The sequence below is a fragment of the Sapajus apella genome, unplaced genomic scaffold (assembly GCF_009761245.1).
Source record: "Sapajus apella isolate SASKATOON/1434 unplaced genomic scaffold, GSC_monkey_1.0 scaffold37, whole genome shotgun sequence".
In the NCBI taxonomy this organism is placed as follows: Eukaryota; Metazoa; Chordata; class Mammalia; order Primates; family Cebidae; genus Sapajus; species Sapajus apella.
The window spans coordinates 3,562,256-3,585,888 of record NW_022436977.1 but is presented as its reverse complement, the minus strand read 5'-3'; the positions used below and the strand labels follow the sequence as shown (position 1 = coordinate 3,585,888).

Below are 23,633 nucleotides of genomic sequence, written 5' to 3'. Positions count from 1 at the left end.
GTCCACAGGTGTCAAATAAAAATAAGACTCTTGCACCTGACTGATCCACAGCTTATCATTTTAAGTTTATATATCCATCCAAAGTTCTAATTGGGAGGCCTTAGGGAGAAATAATGGTTTTCATTATAACAGGTTTTTAAAAAAGTATTTCAGCTAAAAAAAAAAAAAAAAAAAAAAAGAGGGGTACTCTTGTTCACCTCTGCTGTGGCGGCGTCCTTCAGGTAAACTTTTCGAACACAGCCTTGACTGGCACTGTCTTTTTTGTGGAAGAGACCCTGTTCCTGTTTCAAAAGAAACAATGACAGAAAGGAAATTATTCTGAGGAAGGAAAAAAAAAATCACAACTTTTAATTGTATACTTAAATGTGAACTCTATTTTATAACAAATAGACTAACCAAATACACACATTCAAGTAAGACATGAAATAAATCATCTTGGTACAAAGACAGTATTTCCATATGTGAGTTGTTAGAATTTATAAAACTGGATGAGCATACATCTATCTGTATAAAATAATGGCTTTCTGCAGTCTATGATAAATAGCCTACAGAAACACCACTTGGTAACACATCACATCTGACAAATCAAAAAAACCCTTCCTTCATTTCTTTGGCTGATAAAATTTTTGTATAATGTAAAATACATTGAGTCAATTCTCACCATTGATATGAAAGAAAAGTGATAACTGAGGAAACTGTAAAATATATGCACAGTGACATAGTCTTTCCCAGTTTGAAAACTGTATTTCATACACCAAGCCACTCCTTAAGTTTTGACATTCTACAATGTGGTAATGCTAGGGTAACATGGTGTTTCCTTTTATTTGTAAATTTCCACGAAAAGATAAGTAAACATAAATTAAAGGGTAACAGTACTCACATCTCTAGCTATTAAATTTCACAGTAAATGTTTTTCTAGCTACTGAATTTCACAGTAAACATTTTTCAGATAGTTTTGCTAATAGAAACGACATTATTGTTTAGAGAAAACAAATACACTAGAGAAATTACCATGTTTAGAATAACAATTTACAGTTTTTTAAAGGCATGAAAATTATAATATATATAATGTAGCAAACATATTTCAAAGAAAGTTAAGTACTTGAGTCTGTAAACTACGCAAAAGATAATCACTTTTACAAATTACTATGTAATTAAAATAAAAGTGCTTCCTTATAAAATGATGGCACAAAAGACAAAAAAAGTATTATTACATACTTAAATTGTATTGGCATTCCATAAATGTCAAATATTATATAACATGAGAATTTTGGATACATTTATTTTTATCAAATCACTTAATAATCTTCTTAAAACCTAAAAAAGAGGAATCTTTCCAGAAATGTCTAAGATAATAGTATCATGGGTATCCATATGAAATTAAAAAAAAAACAACTCTATTTACTAATGCTTATTTCTACCAAAAAGAAAATATCAGCATATCAGAATCTTAATTATCTGGGTGGGTAAACTGATACTTCACTCTATGCAATCAAGACTGCCAGAAAATAAATTACAGTTACAAATAAATTGATTATATCTTTCTTTACGTCTCAGCATATAGTAGTAATGACACTAATTCTTCAAACATTTGGTGCAGTTAACTGTAAAACAGTCTGAAAGCAATGAATTCTTAGCTCTAAAGGTGTGACATGTTTTCTTACCTTAACTGAAATTTTTAGCATATTTTCACTGACACTAGGAGGAAATACAAAATCTTCAAATGGACACTGCCAGTCTACAGACACAAGGCCCAGGATTTCAACTTCCTTTATACACAACACTCGCCTATTTTGCAAAAGAAAACAAAAACTTACAGGTCATGATGAAGACAATTTATTCTCACCAATAATTCACTCTGCTGGATGGCAGAGGTAGCACTTGCTCAGTAAAGTAACAAAGTAGACTTTCAAAAATTCCCCTTCTGTCAATCTTACAGAATTCAGAAAAATGTAACTTTTTTTTTTTTTTTTTTTTTTTTGGTTAACCGACCAAAAAGCTGATAGAGAAATCATCTTTGAAACACATAAGAAACAGGCTGTACTTTCATCAGGGGAGCAGTAAAGGCAGAAGCCCCTGAAAATGTTTTACTTGGAAAATTATTAATTGCTCTTTACTGTCAGCCATTTATGCCTTCCAGTCAAGAATGAATGTGCAGGAAATGTCATAAACCTTAAATGTCAGCAAAGATTCACTTTAGGCCTACTAATAAAGATCAGATTTGAACACTTTAATGCTAATATACTTTATCACAGAGTATATTCAATGGCAATAAAAAAATAAAAGAACCCTTAAAGGGCATCCACATTGATTTCTCAGTGTGTGATTCATTTTGATTACTGATACACCTATACTTGAAATTAAGCTTCTATTACAGAAAGCAAAATTACGAAAGAAGAGAACTATTAATTCAACAAATATTTAGGGTGCCAGAGAAACAAAGAAGATAGTTTCTGCTTGACAGGTGCTCATTGGCTAGAGGAGAAATAAACATGTAAATAAATGCTACAGCACAATTAGACAAGTGCTATAAGAGTGTGCAGATTGAGTCTTTTGGAGCAAGCAAGAGAAAGAGAGAGGAACAAGACTGTATTGGTAAAGCAGGTGACATAGGAGTTGATTCTTGAAAGGAAGGAATTCTCTATGTAGGTAAGGAAATGACACTCCAGACAAAAAGAGGAACACACTGACATATAAAGGGATACAAAAAAGGAAACACTTATTTGAGGAATGTGGAGGTCTGTGGCTGGAGTACTGGGTAGATACCATGGTGAAGTAGTAAGAAAATGAGCTTAGCACCAGACCTTGAGGGGCTTTCTTCTTTTCCTTTTAAAAAATTTTCGCTTTTAATAAAACAGGAAATAACATGATAATGTTGTTTCCCTTTTAATGAAAAAGAGATGGCATAATGTTTATTATTTTAGAGTCATGGTTCTGTTGGTAACAGAGGGAGGTGGCAAAGAGATTGGCAATAGATATTCAAGGTAGGAAGTTACCGCAATAGTCCAATCAGGAGACAATGAAAGCCTCAAGTATGGCAGTGGCCTGAGAAGGGGGAAGAAAGGGCTAGATTCCACATGTTTAGAAGGTAGACATGAATGAACATGGTGACCAATGCAGTGTGGGGAACTGAAATAGACCCCTGGCACTGTATTTCTCAGCAGAAGTGTTATTAAATTTTGGACTTGTTTGGGATTGTGTTGTGCACTGGGCAAAGTTCAACATCTCTAACCCCAGCCTAGTAAGTGGCAGTAGCATCCTCTAATCACTGTGACAGTCTCCAACAGCAACATTCATTTCCAAACAGTCTCCACTGCCCACACTCCTGGCCCCAATTGATAATAAGCTGACAGAGCTAAGAGATAAAATGGCTGTGACAAATGCTTGTGCCAAACACAATTCACTACTCCAAAACTAATAACACTGCTCTCCTACCACCTAAAATGTCTCCTTTACTCTCTTCCTCTTGCACCATATTTACCAGGATTCAAATCTTGGTGGTCTTCTACTCACACACTCTCTCAGAATGGTCTCAGAAAGATCTCAACTCCGGATTTTTATCCAAACTATCTATCTATCTATCTATCTATCTACCTACCTACCTACCTACCTACCTACCTTGTCTATCTAGGTATTTATCTACCTCTCTCTCCCTCCCTCCCTCCCTCCCTCCCTATATATCTACCTACCTACCTACCTACCTACCTACCTACCTACCTACCTACCTATCTATCTAGGTATCTATCTACCTCTCTCCCTATCATGTAGTCCCTTCTCATCTATATCCACTCAGTCACCAGGCCTCATCTCGTAAGTTGAATCCTCATTCTTCAGACCCTCCCACTTCCTATCATGATAGCTGCCACAGTCTTTATGGTGGACAGAATTCTAAGACCGCCCCCAAGATTCCCAAACCCTACTATACATCTCAGCATAGTCCCCTAGACTTTTAATATGATGGATGTCATTTCCAAGATTAGGTTTTGTTATAAGGCACAGGGGACTTTAAGCAAAAATAGTATATGCAGGTGGGCCTGACCTAAGTTCATGGACTCTAAATCTGGGTAAGATACTAAGAATTTAGAGATTCAAAGCACCCTTGCTGGCCTGGAATAAAGGTGGTTTCTAGGAGCTGAGAGCAGCCCACTGGCTGACAGAGGTCAACAATACAGGGATCTTAGAATTCTGTCAACAACAGAAAATGAGCTTTGAAGTGGATTCTGTGGTAATTTGTTGTGCCGCAATAGAAAACTTATACAATCTTTAACTGGTCTCCTTGCCTCTGGACTGATTCTCTTCCAGTATAGCATCCAAACTGGCAAAGATCTTTTAAAACTACAAGACTCATTGTATTATTCCCTGTTTACAAGATTTCCATGGGGTAGAAAAGAAGAGAGGTTACTCATGTGTGTACTATGCCTCTGTGTGAGCAGCTACAAGTGACATTAAAAAAAAAAAAAAAAAAAAACCAGATGTCCAGGTGTGATGGCTCATGCCTGTAATCCCAGCACTTTGCGTGGCCAAGGCAGGAGGATTGCTTGAGCCCAGGAGTTCAAGACTAGCCTGGGCAACACAGCGAGACTCCATCTCTACTAAAAATCCAAAAAATTAGCTGTTGCATGCCTGTGGTACCAACTATGTGAGAGGCTGAAGTGGGAGAATCACCTGAGCCCAGCAAAGTAGAGAATGAAGTGAACCATGATCAAGCCTCTGCACTACAGACTGGGCAATGAAAGTCAGACCCTGTTTCAAAAAAATACAGTAACAGACTATACCTTAAGCAAAAAACAGTGATTCTCCATCACATTAATAATAAAATCTAAACCTTTAAAATCTTATGAGCTACTACCTATGACTCATCTCCCAACACTAACATCTTACCATCCAGCCATTCCACACTGATCTTACTGGTCAAACTGCCATACTGCTGTATGCCTCCACCTGCCTCTTGTTTACCTATGTAAAAGCTATACACTCAAGACTCAGCTCAAGCTCCCTCATCTATAAAAGCCGCCTTGATACTTCCCATGACACTGTGGTCCCCATCTTACTGTATCAAGAGTTCTTCCTATGTCTTCAGTCTCTGTCAATAGAAAATGTACACAGTCTCTAACTGGTCTCCTTGCCTCCGAACTGATTCTCTTCCAGTATTGCAGCTAACCACAAAGGATCTTTTAAAACTACAAGCCTCATCAAATTACTCCCTGTTTACAAGCCTTCCATAGGGTAGAACAAAAGAGAGATGATTCATGTGTGTACTATGTGCATATGCCTCTGTGTGAGCTGTGAGTGGTATCAAACAAAAAAATGAGAGACAGCTGGGTGCGATGGCTCATGCCTATAGTCCCAGCACTTCGGGAGGCCAAGGCGGGAGGACTGCCTTGGCTTTTCTTTGCTTTTCTTAGCACTATCATACTGTGACATCATTGATAATTTGTAGCCCCCAGCCTTTAAAACAGGGAAGGGACAGAGATGTAACTTTCATCTCTGTGTCCCTGTATTTGTCACATGTTGATGCTTTTTTTTAAAAGTCTGCTCAATAATCAATTTCTCAATAAGGATTGCTAAACTATAGCAGAGTTAGGACCAACTAGTAAAGCTATAGCCTAAGAAATTTAGGTCATGAGAGCTTGCATTTTGTTTTTAAAACCTCATAAGAAAAAAAAATTGGGGGACTAAGTTTTCGGTGAATTTCAAAATAAAATGTGCTATATACTGAGAAACTTAATTAGTAATCATTAACATGTCAATAATACATTTGATAAACAGGGTTAATATCATTAATTTCCAAAATGTTCTTCAAATTCAGTAAGAAGGCTAACATACCAATGAAAAATGAGCAAAGAATATGAACAAGTAATTCAAGTAGCAGCAAATACAAATGGATGATGATATATTAAAAGGTTCATGCTCAACAATACAAATGGATGATGATATATTAAAAGGTTCATGCTCAACAATACAAATGGATGATGATATATTAAAAGGTTCATGCTCAACAGTAATCAAAGAAACACTAATTAAAACAAAAAATTATTTTCTACCCATCAAGCCAGCAAAAGATATAAGTTTAAATGATAAAACCTAGTCTTAGCAAAACACAGGAGAAAGAAGGCTTTCGTGTATTGTTGAGTGGTCTCTAAAAAACTGATTCAACCTTTCTGAAAAATGACTTGGCAATATACAGAAAAGACCTCAAAAATCTTCGCAACTTTTAAATTAGTAATCCCACTTTTAAAAATGTATTCCAATAAAATAATAGAAAAAGGATCTGGTTACAAATATGTAACAGTAAGAAATCAGGGAATATCTAAGACAAACATTGTTTTGGCTTAATCTATAGGAGACAATATGAAATTATGGACATAAAAAATAAGTGATTACTTGTCAAAGTCGTAAAATCTGCTTTTTAGATTGTTTTGTGAATATTTTTACCTCTTAACTAATGAGCAAATCAGATGACTGAAGAATCCTCCCTTACATGAGGATTTTTACATGACTGGTTAACCTCTCTTATCCTGTCATTCAGCTTTCCTTTTCTTCTTCCCATCCAAATAAATTTAAACGCAGTCATGAGGAATCTAATGCAGATTTTGCCTACTATAAGAACTTTGTCTTAATCTTATAAAACTCATCACTAAGAAAGTTCTGAAAATTATTAATCTCACTTTGGGATAAGTTTATTATCTAGGATAAATCTCAGGAAGATAAGCTTGGTAGTTTAGTCCAAGTTCCTGTATTTGGAAAAATTATCTACCACTTCCAAATGCTTAGTAAAAGCTGAGATAAACAGAAAGAAGTAATGCCATTCTTTAAAAGGGGCATGCTAACCACTCAAAATAAAACTTAGTAAAAGTGATTCATGAATTAATCCTCCATAACTGGTCTTGCAATTCATGAATAAGGGTATCACTATTATAGGTATAAAGCCTATTCTGGATTCTCTCAGTAGTTGTGTAATGTGAATAACTCCCTAAGCTACACTGTGTAACTTGGATAAGTCCCTAAGCTACAAAGATATCTCAGCTTTAGCATCTTTAAAATGAGAAGGTTGGAACAGAAAATCTCAGAGGACATATTTAGATCTGTATTGTTGTGATTCTATGAAAATGAACATTTTGCCATTCACTTTGGAGAATTTTAAGTACAATTCTCCAAATCCTCTGCCAGTTTAGCCTTCAAAATTCTTGTGACCTATGCAACTAAGTAGTATTTGAAAAAATGTCACTTCAAGTCAATACCTATTTGTAACCATAAAGATTGTCTTCTTGCTTCCAGGAACAGCACAGTGGTATCGGTAAATCTCTCCTTCCAACTTTTTGATATGATTCTGAAAAGGAAACCAGGCTCTAGATTTGAGAAGTATATGCATGTAAGCAGTATTTACAATACTGCATATTAGCTAATTATTATACTGTTAGGAAAACATTTATTAGAAATAACAGCAGAATTCTACATATTGGTACATGAAGCTAGAAAAATATTCACAGCATGTTTGTAAGTTAACTTCCACTGTTGCCTTAAGAGAAAAATATGTATTAAATGCTTACCAAGTGGTCTTCTGGTAAAATACATTTTGTTCTGTAGTAACTTAGAAATATTAAAATATCTGCCAGCAATCATCACATTTTAATTAAGAAACATATAAACATATGCTAATATAAAATAACTACATTAACATTACAGGGGCTCTCAAATAGGAGTCCATGGTAGGACTTTGGGTGGATCTCTAATGCACCAAACATAAAATGGAAAATTTTTTGAAAATGTGTTTCTACAACTTTTTTCAGAGCACAGTTCATATTTTTTGTCAGTTTTTTTTTTCAGTCACAGAAGGGAGTCTGTGATCTCTCTCAAAGATTAAGAACCACTGCTTTAAATAGAGGTAGGAATATATAATTAATTATACACATAATAAAATTCCAAGATAATGTTTAATGCTTTGAACATTTGATCTTATAGATTAAGCATGCATTAAGAAGTATATTTATGTATCAAATTATATTTCTTATTGTAAAGAAAATATGACAATATTAGTATGAACAAAGAATTTCTAAGATTTCAAAATAGCTGACACAATTTATTTCTAAAGACAAATGTAAGCATAAAGTAATTCAAATGTAAGTAGTAGCACATTAAAACACATTTATTTTCCTTTTCAGCTATCTCAAAAGTATTGTGACTTGAATTAGTCAAATATTAAAAACAAGAGTTTTTTTAATAATGGATGCTAATGAAATATTACTGACATTATATATAATACACAGTTGAAAACAGATAATATATATGAAAATACAGAACATAACTTTACTGAAAAAATAAGACCTTGACACTCTATGACCAAGAATGTAACACCAACATTGTTAAAAGGATAACACAACCAATATAACCACAAGCAGAGAAACCACACTTGATATTATTTCAGTGCTTAAGTATACATTTTTTAAAGTTGCTTGGTGCCTAGTCATTCCTTGACAATTGCAAAAAAGCCATGAATAAGGAAGAGGAATCCAAAAAGAACTGGGATCTAATCTTCAGAATGAGTCTCAGAGAAGAGTGCAGTTTCATAGTAATAGTCACTTGTTTCACAATTCACTTGTGCAAATTAGCTAAAGTCTTTTAACATTTATGCCTTAATTTCTTCATTGAGAAAATGGGAAATGAATTTAATAAGTTAATGCATTTATCTTCAGCTTGAAATTTAAATGTTAAAATATTTATATTTGAAATGCAAGCATAAGAAATACTACCCATTTTCTATCTTGTGTGCATTCGTTATCAGGCTATTGTGCTTCAAACCATTGAGAGCTTTTACAATATAATTTATCACCATAATACTCTAGAAAACCTTGTTTTCAGCACTACTAAAAACCCATTACACTATGAGATTCAGATTAAGATATTCAGTCACTAATGGCAGCAGAAGACCAAATTAGTTGATAAAATATTCATGTATCCTTCCCAAAAATGCAACTTGAGGAATTTAACAATACTTTGCAAAAGCCCTTTACCCCGTAATTCAATTTTTTCAAATAAATTCTAAGGAAATATCAAAAAGCAAACAAGATATAAAAACGCAAAATGTATAATGATGCTTATTACAGCATTATTACTGTTAGTAAAATAACAAACAAATTTAATGTCATGAATTAAGAGTTAAAAGCACAATGTAACGTTACCTAAATAGATGGCAATACAAGAATTAAAAATGCTAATGGAGCACTTCTAAGAACATGGAAAAATATAACTGAAATGAAAAAGCAAGGAATGTTGCTTAAAATGTTGTATGATCATAAGTATGTGAACCAAAATGAATATTAAATGACTATATATACATACAATGCATATATAGTCATATATTCAAGAATTAAAAATGTTAGTGAAGCATTTCTAAGAACATGGAAAAATACAACGAAAATGGAAAAGGAATGTTGCTTTAAATGGTGCATGATCATAGTAAGTATGTGAACGAAAATTAGTATTAAATGACTATATATGCATACATATAACATATGTATAGTCATATATACAAGAATTAAAAATGTTAATGAATCACTTCTAAGAACATGGAAAAATATAACTAAAATGAAAAGGCAAGGAATGTTGCTTTAAATGTTGTATGATCGTAATAAGCATGTGAACGAAAATGAGTATTAAATGACTATATATACATAATGTATGTATATATGTGTTTATGTGTATATATGTATATACACATATAAATATGAAGACTAGAGGATAAGTAGAATAGTATATCTCAGGAAAACATAATATATGATTTAGTAACTCTCAAAGCTGAGTATTAAAGAATACAGAGCACTACTCAGGAGAAAAAAGAAAACGAGTATCAAAAGATCCCCAAATAAAATATTTATAATTTGCCCATATTACAAAAGGCTAAAAAGATATAATTTTATACTCTAACACTCTTTAATATTTCCATGTTTTATTATACTTGGTCCCTTAAGGACAGAAGGCTTCTTTTGTATATCCAGTACAGTCAAAATAATCAATAATCAATAAATATTTTTACCCAACTGATGACAGCAAGACAGGCAAAGAATGAAATAGCCTAAATATCTCCATTTTCCATGCCCACACTTGACATCCATGGCAAAACCTATCAAGTTCTCTCATTAGTGTATAATCATTCTATTTCTTCCAGTAATTCTAATAATGCATCAAAGCTTTAAAAGCTGTCTGATACCTTAAAACTAATGAATCAGGCAAAATGATTATATGTTTAAATAAAATAATTAAAAGTTTCTTGAAGTTTTGTGCTTTCTGACATAGCGTTATAAAAAGATATCACAAGGAAAAGATTAATAATATAAAAAGCTAAACAAAAATTCAACATTTAAGAAAAAATCTTAAGTTACAGAAGTTCTCAAAAGTAAGTCTCATTAAAATAGCAATATATCCAGTAAAATTAAAAATCGTTACTTTTATTTTAGAATCTCAGGAGGGAAACTACTAGAAATGATTCAAGATAGTATCTTGAAGTAGTTACTTGTGCTTGACTCTCCTAGAATACTGCATGCGGTGACATTTTTGCCATCGCTCAACTTTCTAGGCACAAGAAAGGTTTGTCAGCTACCATTAACATTTACATGTTTTGTTATACTTGATCCTTTAAGGACAGATGTCATTTCCTTTGTATATTCAGCACAGGCTGGTTTTTGAATGTCAGTCTATCTTCTTTAAAGTGCTTATTTTAAACATAAACTTCAACTTATTATTTTGATAACTGCAATCCTTAAAATACATAATCCAACTGAACAGTTATATGTTAATAGTCTCATTCTCTTCAAATATACAACATATTAAATCTACATTTATACTTTGGCTTCATTTTTGAGGAGAAGCATAAAAGTTGCTAGATAAGATATTGTTAAATTAAACATTTCCATCATTTATTACAAAAAAAGAAATTGAAACATAATTTATGTTGAGAACTAAGAGGGTACTAATTTCAAAAATAATGATTTATAATTATTTTTCTCTCATTAAGATAAATCTTCTCTAAGGATTTAAATGCAAAAGGTTGGTTTTTAAAAATAAAGACCTCTATATATTCAAGGGCCACACAGCAATTTGACTAATTACATGTTCAACTTCTATCTACATTAATTAAAACTAGTAATTATGAAATAAGCGTAACCAACAAGGAGATTCAATTTCTGAAAAGCAGAAATGCTAAAGGCTGAAAATGTATATAACACAATTACAAAATGACTATCATTTATTAGCAACAGTACCAAGGGGTTAAATAGGAAAAAGAGGGATGAGAAAACATATTCTCAAAATTCATGGGCCAACTATTATTTGAGGTCTAAGGGCAGGATCAGAGCAACTGACACTTCAATTATTAAAGCAGATGCTCCAGTAAACAGTCCTGTAACTTCAGTAAATTTAGTCATTTATGAAACAGAAAGCTATGTAATTCCATCATCAGGACTCAGAAACATAAAGAACACATTCACTAAATTGGACATAAAATAGTCCTGTTTTTCAATTTTACCTGAAATGCACGTGAACACCATACAAAAAGGTAAAATTTTTGAAATGATACTAACAGTTATCTGCTTCTGAGCTCAATAAAGTCTATTAAAGTCAATCTATTAAACAGAGAAGAGAGTTGATTCTCTGCATCCTTTAATATTTTGTGCTAATCTCTTATTTCTGGACTGTATTACCAGGAATACCACAAGTTTTTATTTGTAGTTAAGCCACTACTATGAAAGTTCAGATGGAGTTGAGAGTTTTAAAGAAAATTTCATTAAAATTGACAATGGAATTCACACACAGTCAATCAATACCACAGTTTGTTTTGATTTTTAAGGATGAAATCAAGTAGTAGCTTAGGAAACATTTATTCCTGTATTTCCAGTTCTTGCTGTGTAGGCAGAAAAACAAAGAAAATAAAGTTAGAAGCATGCAGAAATATAGATAAAATGTAAACATACACAATAAAAACCAAAGGAAGAACAATTAAGAGGCATTTTATTTTAAAGTCAAGGTAGAAAAATATTAATAAATCTCTTTTGGGGGAAAGCCTGTCATGGGAAAACAGCAATATATATATATATAATCAAAACACAATAGTTAAAACTAAAAGCCTAAAAGCTCTTAAATTTTCTTTAAGATTTAGCAAGATCATAATTATACATAATATTTTATTCCTTCCCCCCTCCCAAGTTCTATTTACTGGAATAAATCTAGATTGACAAAGTAGTGCAAATAAATTAATTTGTTTGGGAGAAATGGAAGCAATGAAGTTCCAGTAATCAGGTACAAAGCAGGAAACCAAAATTAACAACGTTAATTAAACAAGTTATCACAGAAATAGTGATATAGCCTATAACTTAACATTATCGCTTCTGGGGGAAAAAAAAAAAAAAGCTTTACTCCTGTGTAAAAAAAAAAAATCTATAATTTCAATTTAACACATGCTCAAATGAAAAACAAATAATTAAATTCTATTCTAAAAACTATGTATAATACTTAAAGAAGTTCATGAATCAGGAACTTTAAGAACCACCCATGAAATCCTGGACCTAGAAATCATTAAAATTCCATTACACTCATGACCATGAAGAACAGAATTTACCTCAAGTAAATCAGAACCCTCAGATTCCTGTCTGTCATATGGACGAATGATACCATCTTCATGGATCAGGCGAGGGGGACGAAGACTAGATACTTCCTCAGTTGATTCTGCTGCCCTGAATAAGGCATCAGAGAAAGTCTAAGAAAACACACGACAGTCTTTCAAAGTAAAGTGTGTATTGATTAAATACATAAATATTTCATTAAAAATCAGTAATTTTAAATAACTTTCCCCAAATAATGCAAAAATATTAAAATGACTCCAAGTCCCCCAAGCTTTTCTAAAATAAAAAGAAATATCAAAGTAATAAAGCCAGGGCCTAGCTCATCTACTCTCTGTATCCTTAGTGTCTAGTACAGTGCTTGGCACACGGTAGGTAATAAACATTTGTTGAATAAAAGAGAAATTCAGAAAATACGTCTTTTCTTATTCCTTTCTGGTGGCACTGTATGTTTTAAAGCCATCACAGCTTTCAATTAGACTTTAAGATCCTTAAGAGCACGCAAATTATCTAATCTATTTATGTGTTCCTTGTAATAATTAGCACACAGAGACATACCTTGCACATAGTACACTCAATTACCTCTGAATGCCTTGGAAGGTACTACTGGCCATATCTATGATTCCACCAGTTGGACGAGCCACAGCACCCACAAGCCCTTTTCCAATTCCTTTAAAGAATCCAGCAGCTCCTTCCTTTTTGGCACCTTCAGAAATTCAATGTCCAATGACAATAAATGAATAAAGATATTTTACAATGAGCAAGTTTGAATTCAACCAAAACTGGGGCCAGATACTGAACTGTTTTAACCAGGAAGTTACAAAAATTTGGCTTTCTAAAGAAGTTAAATGTAATCCTAATGTGATAAAATAGTGATTCTCAAAGTGTGTTAGAAACACACATTCTTGGGCCCCACCCTAGACCTACTGAATCAGAATCTCGGGGCATTAATAAGCACTCCAGGTTGTGTTGACACATGCCCAAGTTTGGGAACTACTGATCTAGGAGTCACATCAGTACCTGTAACTTGCAGGTGTAAGAAGGGACCAAAAACATTCTCTTTTTTAATGCTGACCATCAGATTTTTCAAGAAGTATACTTTTAAAAAATATATAACAACTTTATTGAAATACGTAGTTCATATACCATAAAATTTACCATTTAAAATGTACAAATTAAATTCTAGGATAAAGTGGCCTTTAGTATGTTCAGACTTGCACAACTATCATCACAATCCATTTTAGGAAATGTTAAACATTTTAAAAAGAAACCCCCTATCCGTTACAGTCATTCCCGATTTCCCCCAGGCTCTCCCCCACAAATCCTACCCAGTGTACCTCCATTTCTCCCTGCCCCTCCCCAACTCCAGACTAGAGATACTTTCTATCCCTATGGATTTGCCTATTCTGGACATTTCAGACAAATGGAATTACGTAATATGTGGTATACTGCAACTGTTTATTTTCACCGAGCATCACGTTTTCAAGGTTTATCCATTTTGTAACATGTACCAGTACCTGATTCCTTTTCATGGCTGAATACTATTGTAATGTATAGAAATATCACCTTTTGTCTATTCATGCATCAGGTGATGGACATTCGGGTTGTTTCCATCTTTCAGTTATCTTGAATAACGGTGCTACGAACATTTGTGCACAGTTTTTGTTTGAACACCTGCTCTCAATTCTTCTGGGTGTAAACCTAGGAGTAGAATTGCTGGGACACATGGTGACTCTGTGTTTAACTTTTTGAAGCACTGACAGACTGTCTTCCTCCAAAATAACTGCATTATTTTATAGTCCCACTACTGGTATATGAGGGTTCCAACTTCTCCACATCCTCCTAACACTTGATACTAGCCATCCCAGTAGGCATGAAATGGCATCTCATCATAGTTTTGACTTGCATTTCCCTACTGACTAATAATGTTTAGCATCCTTTTATGTGCTTATTGGCCATGTGTATATATTCTTTGGAGAAATGTCTATTCATATCTTTTGCTTAAAATTATGTCATTCGTCTTTTTCTTGATTTATAATAGTTCTTTATATGTTCTAGATATGTCTTTTATCACATATATGATTTGCAAACATTTTCTTCCATTCTGTGGACTGTCTTCTCCCTTTCTTCATGGTTATCCGTTGAAGCACAAAAATTTTAAATTTCGATGAAGTCCAATTTATGTATCTTTTCTAGCAAGGTTTTGCTTAATCCAAAGTCATGAAGATTTACTCCTATATTTTCTTCTGAGTTTAACAGTTTTGCTCTTACATTTAGGTGTTTAATCTATTGTGAACTCATTTTTATGTATGATACAGGTAGGGGTCCAATTTCGTTCTTTTGCTCGTGGATATGAAGTTGTCCCAGCAAATCTGTTGAAGACAGTTCTTTCCTATTGAATTATCTTGACATTCTTGTCGAAGATAATCATAAGTAAGGATCTATTTCTGAATTTTCAATTGTATCCCACTGTTTTACATGTCTATACTTTTGCCAGTACTACACTGTCTTAGTTACTGTAGCTTTACAGTAAGTTTTGGATTTGGGAAGTAGAAGTCCTCCAACTTTGTTCTTCTTTCTCAAGACTGTTTTGGCTATTTTAGATCCCTGGAACCGCCATTTAAATTTTGGACTTGGCTTGTCAATTTCTGCAAAGAAAACCAACTGGGATTTTGATAGGGATTGCATGGAAGAAGCAATGTGCTTTTTTAATGGGATAAAAACAACGGCAGCAAAATTGAGTCAATTGCTACTGAGGGCCCAAACAAATCTAGTTTATCTCTGGTCCTGCTAAAAATAACATTCAAAGTCTGAAGCATAATCTCCTACTTAACCTCTCTGCTTTCTGAGGAAAATATGTTCATTGAGCAACTTACGGCTATGAATATAAAATTCAGTCAGTAATTTTCTCAATCAAGTATCTAGCATCAGTAACATATATTATGTTTACCACGCATTAAGTCTTCAGATTTTGTAAAGGAAGGTGATATTCTCAACTTACCTTCCACAGGTTTTGTTATTATTCCCGTCACTCCACCAACAACTCCCTGAAAGACAAATCAAACATATAGTCTAGACTGAATGGAAGGCGTTTAATTTTAAACCAACCACTAGAGGTCTCTACAGACATACTGGAAATAACAACAACGACAACAAAAAATTGAAGACTTGATAATGTGAACAACATACACATATAAGTTAGCACTATGATTTTTCAAATATTATATCACAGCAAATTTTAATGAAATCACCTAGTAGGAGTAAAAGGTTATAAAAGAAACAGGAGAAAAGCAGATAAAAGGATTTTAAATCTGGCTATGATACCAATCAGCTATGTAACCATGGGCAGTTGAGGAAATCTGTAAGTCTCAGTTTCCACATCAGCAAAATGAGTGAGTCGAGCCAAATAATATTTATGATCTAATTATAGATTTTAATGAGATTACTCTGTAACTTAGTGGAAGTGTAGAAAACTGAAAATAAAGGGACCTCCCAAGGATACCTAATAACCTGGCAAATAAAGTGCCTTAGTGATTATAGCATCCAACATTACAAATTACTATCACAAACACAGCAGTCAGTTTCCTAAAATTATTTCCAAAATTGAAACATGAATATACTAATACATTCTTAATCACTGTGAAGTAATAGTAGTAAAACTACCTGTATATTCTAAAAACACACAGAAAGAGAACTGATGGACACATACTTAAACTGGAAACAGATGAGAGATGATTAATCTACCTTTACTTTTAATGTTTTATTTACTTATTAAAAGAATAATAACTTGTAAGTTCTTACAATTATTTATAAGAAGAATATTCATATATCATCTATATAATTAACAGTATTCATATATTATCTATATAATTTAAAAGTCTTAAAAAGTAATGAAAGGCAGTTCCTGGTTTACTAACAACTTTCACACATCCCTTCTAAAGAAACAGTCAATTGTTGATAACCTGTAGAGTTCCTTCTTCCTCTAGTTTCCATTGGTACCACGTATCTCTACTTCTCACTTCCTCACCTTCTCACCAGTTCTAACCAGTTATCATTACAGTTTTACAAAATCTGGCAATTCAAGGGATAGATCTGGTGATGACAATGAGGAAGGGGAGCAAAAGGAAACTGGAAAGTCCATAATTTATCATTATTTCTATTCTAACAGGCCTAGACTCATAAGGAACAGTCTAAGTTTCATACAACCAGCTAGAATACATATATATTTTTTTTAAGTTGCAGATTTCTTAAAGATTCAACAGAGAACTTACTCGTAAAAAGCCCTTTCCTCCTCTGGCCAGGCTGTCTCCAAAATCTTTGGGCTGACGACTCAATTCTTCTCTTCTTTTTTGCTGATATTCCTTGTCCATTGTAATTGCTGCTAAACCTTTCCCAACAGAACCAGTGATTCGAGATACAACTCCTGCTGCACCACCTATCAAAGACAAGGAATTAATATCTAGAAGATACAAGGAATTCAAACAACTTAACAACAAGAAAACAATCTGATTTAAAAATTGGCAAACAATCTGAGTATTTCTCAAAAGGAGACATACAAATGGCCAACAAATATATGAAAAAATGTTCAAGATCAATAGTCATCAGGAAAGTGCACATCAAAACCACGGTGAGATAGTATGTCACCCCAGTTAGAATGGCTACTACGGAAAAGACAAAAAATCACAAATGCTGTCAAAGAAGTGGAGAAAAGGGAATGCTTATACACTGAGAGTGGGAATATAACTTAATACAGCTATTATGGAAAAAACTATGGAGGTTCGTGAAAAAACTAAAACGAGAATTAACCTATGATTCAGCAATCCAACTACTCGGTATATATCCAAAAGAAAGGAAATCAGTTTATCAAAGAGATGTCCGCACTCCCATGTTTACTGCATCACTATGGTCACAATAGCTAAGACACAGAATCAATCTAAGTGTCCACCAATGGAAGAATGGATAAAGAAAATGTGAGATATACATATATATATATATACAATGGAGTACTACTCATTTTTTAAAAATGAAATCCTGTCATTGACAGCAACATGGATGAGCCTGGAGGACAATATGTTAAATGAATAAAGTCTGGCACAAAAAGACAAAAACTGCATGTTCTCATTCACATCTGAAAGCTAAAGAAGTTGAACTCATAGAATTGGAGAAGAGTAACTGTGGTTATTAAATGCTGAGATGGGTAGGGGGAGAAGAAGATAGGGAGAGACTGGTTAATGGACACAACATTACAACCAGATAGGAGAATAAGTTCAAGTGTGCTATAGCACTGTAGAGTGACTACAATAAACGACTTACTGTATGTTTTCAAATAGCTAGAAGGGAGGGTTTTGAATGTTCCCAACACAAAGAAATAATAAATTTTGAGGTAATAAATATACTAATTACCTGATTTGATCACTACACATTGTACACAGGTATCAAAATGTCACTCTATACTCCATATATATGTACAATCATTAAGTTCATTTAAAAATAAAATTTAAAAAATTTTTAAGGCTCAGAGAAGTTACATTGTTTATATAAACAGCATTATCACAATACATAGCATGCAATTGCTTTAAACTAATAAGAGCATAAAATGCTGTGCCATACAAGAAATGCAGAAATTAACTTTTCCCATCTAACAAGAAAAGGAACAAAATTATTTAAAATACATGATTCAACACTACAAAGACATATCAAAAAACCAACAGGCTACTGTTAACTTATTTTCCATTTAAAAACAAGGAAACATGTCTTTTAGAAGAGATTACTAAGAAAGTGATTCCTCTTTTTATTAAATGAAAGCATTTGTTTTTCATATTTCATAACAGTATAATAAACAATATATACATAAACACAAATATGTAATACATACCTACTGTGTGTCCAAACAGACTTCTCACTCCAATAACTAAACCCTCTGCAAATTCTTCAGGGCCTTGAACAGCACCCTGGCCAAAAACAAAAAGCTATTATTTAAAATTTAAATAAGTTTAAGACTTTTAATCTAATAGTTCAGGGTTTGCATGAAGAATTTTTATCTGTAAAAATCCATAAACATTGTGATGGATCAATTTACACCTTCTACCCCAAGTATGGATAATCTACTGTGTTTGAAGGCACGTCCGACTTACACAAGCTCAGCAAACCCTTTAAGTCAAAAATTGGATAGGTATAAATCACTGGCTTCAATTACAATTTGAAGCGGGCCTCCCAGAACTAAGTTTCATCAGGTTGCTAAAACAAGCTGCAACAAGAGTAAGAGCCCACAAATTTTTTACTGTCTTGTTCTCCCATTTATTTTCTCTGCTTTATTCTTCTAAAACCCTCATACACTGGGCTGGTAGGCCCTTTAAATGGAGGGGAATCGATTAGATAAAAGCTTGAAATGAAATAAACTTTGCTTTCAGCGCCCTATTAGTCCTTTCCACATGGTGGTACAGCCTTGAAAATCTTAATCTACTCAGCACTCTAAATATTCTTACAACTACATTAAATCCTGGCAAATGTGGGCAGTGTTCATTAAATTCTAAGCAACCATCCAATGTTATCTCATGTACCTTAAATAAGAATATTAAATTGATATACTTTTGTGATTTGAACATTATTCAATTCCCAGATACAATTACAATGCAAATTACTATTTGTCATTAATAAATAGAACATCCATTTTTCTATATCTATCCTTAAAATAAGTAAGAAGTCAATACCTGGAAGGGTTCATAGAATAAAGCTTCAACTCCTTCAGACAGACCTCTAATTAATCCAAATGGGTTTCCAAGTACATCTAACCCCAATACAAGGACATACATCTGTTTCAAGAACTGAAAAAGAAATTAAAGTAAGTCCTCACAACTGTTGTAAGACAGATCATAATGAAGTAGAAAAAAAGAGATTTACTGATAAAATTTTGTGTTAAAAAAAAAGCTGTATGGAATAACTGCCACCACATCCACTAATTGATCTTTGACTACGTGCCAGGCACTATGCTAATACTTTACACAGAGCTTTTAAATTAGACAGAACTAGGTTTAAGGCACAGGCTGACATGCAGCGGTCATGTGACCTTGTACAAGTCATTTAGTATCTAATGGCCTGTCTTCTAATCTATAAAATGGAAGGTTAGGTTGGGTGTGGTAGCTTATGCCTGTAATTCCAACACTGGGAGGCTGAGATAAAAGGATCACTTGAGGTCAGTGGTTCATGACCAGCCTGGGCAACATAGTGAGACCCCATCTCTATAAAAAATGAAAATGAAAATTTTTTTAAAAAGGCAAGTTACACTGTCCTTCCATGGGTGACTATGCATATTAAATGAATACATAATTTAGTAATTGTTAGTTGTTTTTACTACTACTTACCATCACTATTATTAATAAATTAGATGGAAAATAATAATGAAAACAAAAAATAAGGGAAACTGTATCCTCATTTTAACATGTAACAACCATAATGTCTGTATATGTCATAGGAGTCGGAATATTCCGGTAGTAGAAGGAAAGATGTCACCCTGCAGTTCCATGGTATAGCAGTTTTACCCAAGTGAAACTGCAGCAACTACTGTCTCTATAAATACATACTTGAACCACAGAGTAACTGAGGCAGAGGGAGGAAACAGGCTTCGAATTCTCTTTGAGATTCACTAGATTATGTTTAGGAACTATAATCACTAAAGAAATCAAGTGTAATGACTACAAATTCACTATTCTTTCCCAAAGTGGTAAAAATACAATTGCAAAGGAAAAAAAGGAACAGGAAGAAAATTTTCAAAAGGTGTATAAAGAGGGGTAGAACTAAAGAAATGGAAATTAATGCCCATCAATGACAGACTAGATAAAGGAAATGTGGCATATACACTATGGAATACTTTGAAGCCATAAAAAAGGATGAGCTCATGTCCTTTGCAGTGGCATGGATGAAGCTGAAAATGATCATTCTCAGCAAACTAACACAAGAACAGAAAACCAAACACTGCATGTTCTCACTTATAAGTGGGAACTGAACAATGAAAACACATGGACACAGGGAGGGGAACATCACATACCGGAGCTTGTCAGAGGTTGGTTAGGGGAGGGACAGCATCAGAAGAAATACCTAATGTAGATGATGGGGTGATAGATGCAGCAAACCACCATGGCACATGTATACCTATGTAACAAACCTGAGCATTCTATACATGTGCCCTAGAACTTAAATAATAAAAAAAATAAAGAAATTAATCATTAGCCGGGTGCGGTGGCTCACGCCTGTAATCCCAGCACTTTGGGAGGCCGAGGCGGGTGGATCTCGAGGTCAAGAGATCGAGACCATCCTGGTCAACATGGTGAAACCCTGTCTCTACTAAAACTACAAAAAATTAGCTGGGCATGGTGGTGCGTGCCTGTAATCCCAGCTACTCAGGAGGCTGAGGCAGGAGAATTGCCTAAACCTAGGAGGCGGAGGTTGCGGTGAGCCAAGATCGCGCCATTGCACTCCAGCCTGGGTAACAAGAGTGAAACTCTGTCTCAAAAAAAAAAAAAAAAAAAAAAAAAGAAATTAATCATTGAAGAAAACCACTAAATAAGGAGATTTCAAAGTGAGGTAAATTAGACAAACATTACTGCACACTATACAGTCACATGCAAATGTTTTGCTATTTGATAAAGTATATTTCTTATGAAATACTATGATAGGGTATTACCTGTTCACTGTAATGCCTAACAACACTCCATATAAGCTGATCTCTCTTGTAAAATTGATATCGAATTTCATAATAAGCAAGTCTGGGAGGAGAAAAAGGAAAGATTCAAAGATACCAAAATATATAATAATAAAAAAAAAGGGACTTAAAATTTGAATGACAGCTAATTCTAGTCACAGCCAATTCTTTCACAATTGACTTTGTACATTTACCATACACAATTTATGATTATCCTAATAATGGTTACTAAATTATTATAAAAACGGTGCCTAAGTTTTTCATATATGGATAAAGAGTGAAGACGTTTTTTAAAAGTCAACAATCATCCCACCACAAAGGTTTATTTTCTTATTTCCCACTTTGAATTCTTTTTTTTTCTATGCAATGGTAAAATGTTTAAAATATTTTGTATGCCCTGTTTACACTCAACATTGTGGAAAAGTATGTCTCTACGTTATTTAAAACTCTACATAACCATTTTTAAGGGATGCACAGTATGCCACCATGTGGCAGTGTCATAATAAACAATTCTGTCAGACATTTCCAATTTTTGGTAAAATAATTAATGATGCCATGTGTATGTTGAATATCTCTTTAACTGAACTTCAAGATTAGATTACTTTTTGGAAAAAAATTCCAAAAAGAGAATTACTGAGTGAAAGGCAACAAAACATTTAAGGCTCCTAACAAACGTAGTTTTCCACTTACACCAATAGTATATAAAAAGTGTCTATTTCTTAGACTTACCCCTGACTATTATTAAATAGGATTTTAAAATGGAATCGTTCGTATTTTAAAATCTGTGATAATTTGCTTTAATATGCATGTATTCTTTGATAAATAATAACACCATCACTGTGTTTTCCCTTTTGTTAATTATCTCATTGTTCACTGGCCACTATAACCATTAGAATCTAGGTTTTTGTTATCGATGTTTAGTATTAAGATAACAATCCTTTCTCTGTTATTGTATTTTCCCAGTCTTTTGTTTTTTAAATTGTTTTCATTGATTTTGTTGTAAAATATTTGATTTTTATGTGGTTAAATATATCTCGCATTTTCCATTGACATGTTTTCCAGTGATTTTAAACTTAGAAAGACATCCTCTATTCAGAGATTTTACTTTTTTTGTCTTTTCAGTTTAGGTTTTATGTTTTATCATTCATTTTCTCCAAAATTTAGTAGTGTACATGTGAGGAAAATGATCTACAGGGAATTTTTTTTCACCCAGAAAATTACTTGTTCCAATACCATTGTTGAATTTCAATTTAATAACAATATTGAATTTATATGTTTCTAGCATTACATATTTCTAAATATAATTATGTTTTAAAATATGGTCAATTTATAATATATCACTAAAAAAACTCAATTATTCTACATTCATGTATTATCTAGATATGAGTAATCAAAGAAAACAAGACTTTTCACCTTATCATTATGAAACAATAAGCATTCCTAAAGAGTATAATCACAAATGGACCAAATTCTCCAAATGTAAGTAGTAAAGTTATCCTTTTCCTAAGCTAACAATGCACAAATGGAAAGAACTAACATCGCGAAACATGATCTTGTACACCTGCCTCCCAGTGTACTCTAACAGACGTCTTACTTGAATATAAGGTCATCCACATCAGTTAGAGTAGCACCTATGCTTTTCAGCAGCAGGTTGACAGAATGAACTGCAAACATCTCCTGTTTTTCTTTGTCTGATTCTTCACCTCCGGAACCCAAAGACAAACTCAAATGCAACTAAAAGAAAAATAATTCTCAATAAATGAAAGCTAAAAGTGAAAAATTTACATATAGAGTATCCAAGTAGTTACAGAAACAAACCAAAAAATTCTTTTGATTAGAGTCCTAGTGAAAGCCATTATTTGATACTACACATTAAAGCAGAACAACCCACTTATATTTGATTCTCTTTACTTTTTGATAAAATACAAATTAGTCTGATCCAAAAATAGAGTTCTAATTTTATGCAATGTGTATAAATGCCATTGTATTCATATGAAGGAGACCAACATACTTTTAAAAATTTGCATAATCATTTTGGTTTTTTTGTTTTTTGAGACGGAGTCTCATTCTGTTGCCAGGCTGGAGTGCAATGGCACGATCTTGGCTCACTGCAACCTCCACCTCCCAGGTTCAAACAATTCTCCTGCCTCCGTATCCCAAGTAGCTGGGACTGCAGGCGTGCGCCACCACACCCAGCTAATTTTTTGCATTTTTAGTAAAAACGGGGTTTCCCCACATTGGCCAGGATGGTCTCGATCTATTGAGCTTGTGATCCACCTGCACTGGCCTGCCGAAGTACTGGGATTATAGGCATGAGCCACCAC

The 23,633-nt window shown here is 33.5% G+C and overlaps 1 protein-coding gene across 7 annotated transcripts in view; it reads right to left on the bottom strand.

Moving 5' to 3' along the window:
- The window catches only part of VPS13C (vacuolar protein sorting 13 homolog C), a 197,652-nt gene that overhangs the window by 2,236 nt on the left and 171,783 nt on the right, over nucleotides 1-23,633 (bottom strand). For 5 of the 7 annotated variants that reach the window (XM_032297272.1, XM_032297269.1, XM_032297270.1 and 2 more), the window contains 11 exons: nucleotides 22,904-23,043; nucleotides 21,292-21,373; nucleotides 19,322-19,435; nucleotides 18,487-18,562; nucleotides 16,883-17,046; nucleotides 15,613-15,658; nucleotides 13,194-13,317; nucleotides 12,611-12,725; nucleotides 7,242-7,330; nucleotides 1,665-1,788; nucleotides 198-281 (listed from right to left, as the gene is read on the bottom strand). In XM_032297272.1, coding sequence (XP_032153163.1) covers nucleotides 198-281; nucleotides 1,665-1,788; nucleotides 7,242-7,330; nucleotides 12,611-12,725; nucleotides 13,194-13,317; nucleotides 15,613-15,658; nucleotides 16,883-17,046; nucleotides 18,487-18,562; nucleotides 19,322-19,435; nucleotides 21,292-21,373; nucleotides 22,904-23,043 — 1,158 coding nt within the window. Of the gene's footprint in view, nucleotides 1-197; nucleotides 282-1,664; nucleotides 1,789-7,241; nucleotides 7,331-9,906; nucleotides 11,897-12,610; nucleotides 12,726-13,193; nucleotides 13,318-15,612; nucleotides 15,659-16,882; nucleotides 17,047-18,486; nucleotides 18,563-19,321; nucleotides 19,436-21,291; nucleotides 21,374-22,903; nucleotides 23,044-23,633 lie in introns of those variants that run through there. The other 2 variants (XM_032297273.1, XM_032297275.1) reach the window with 1 other exon arrangement.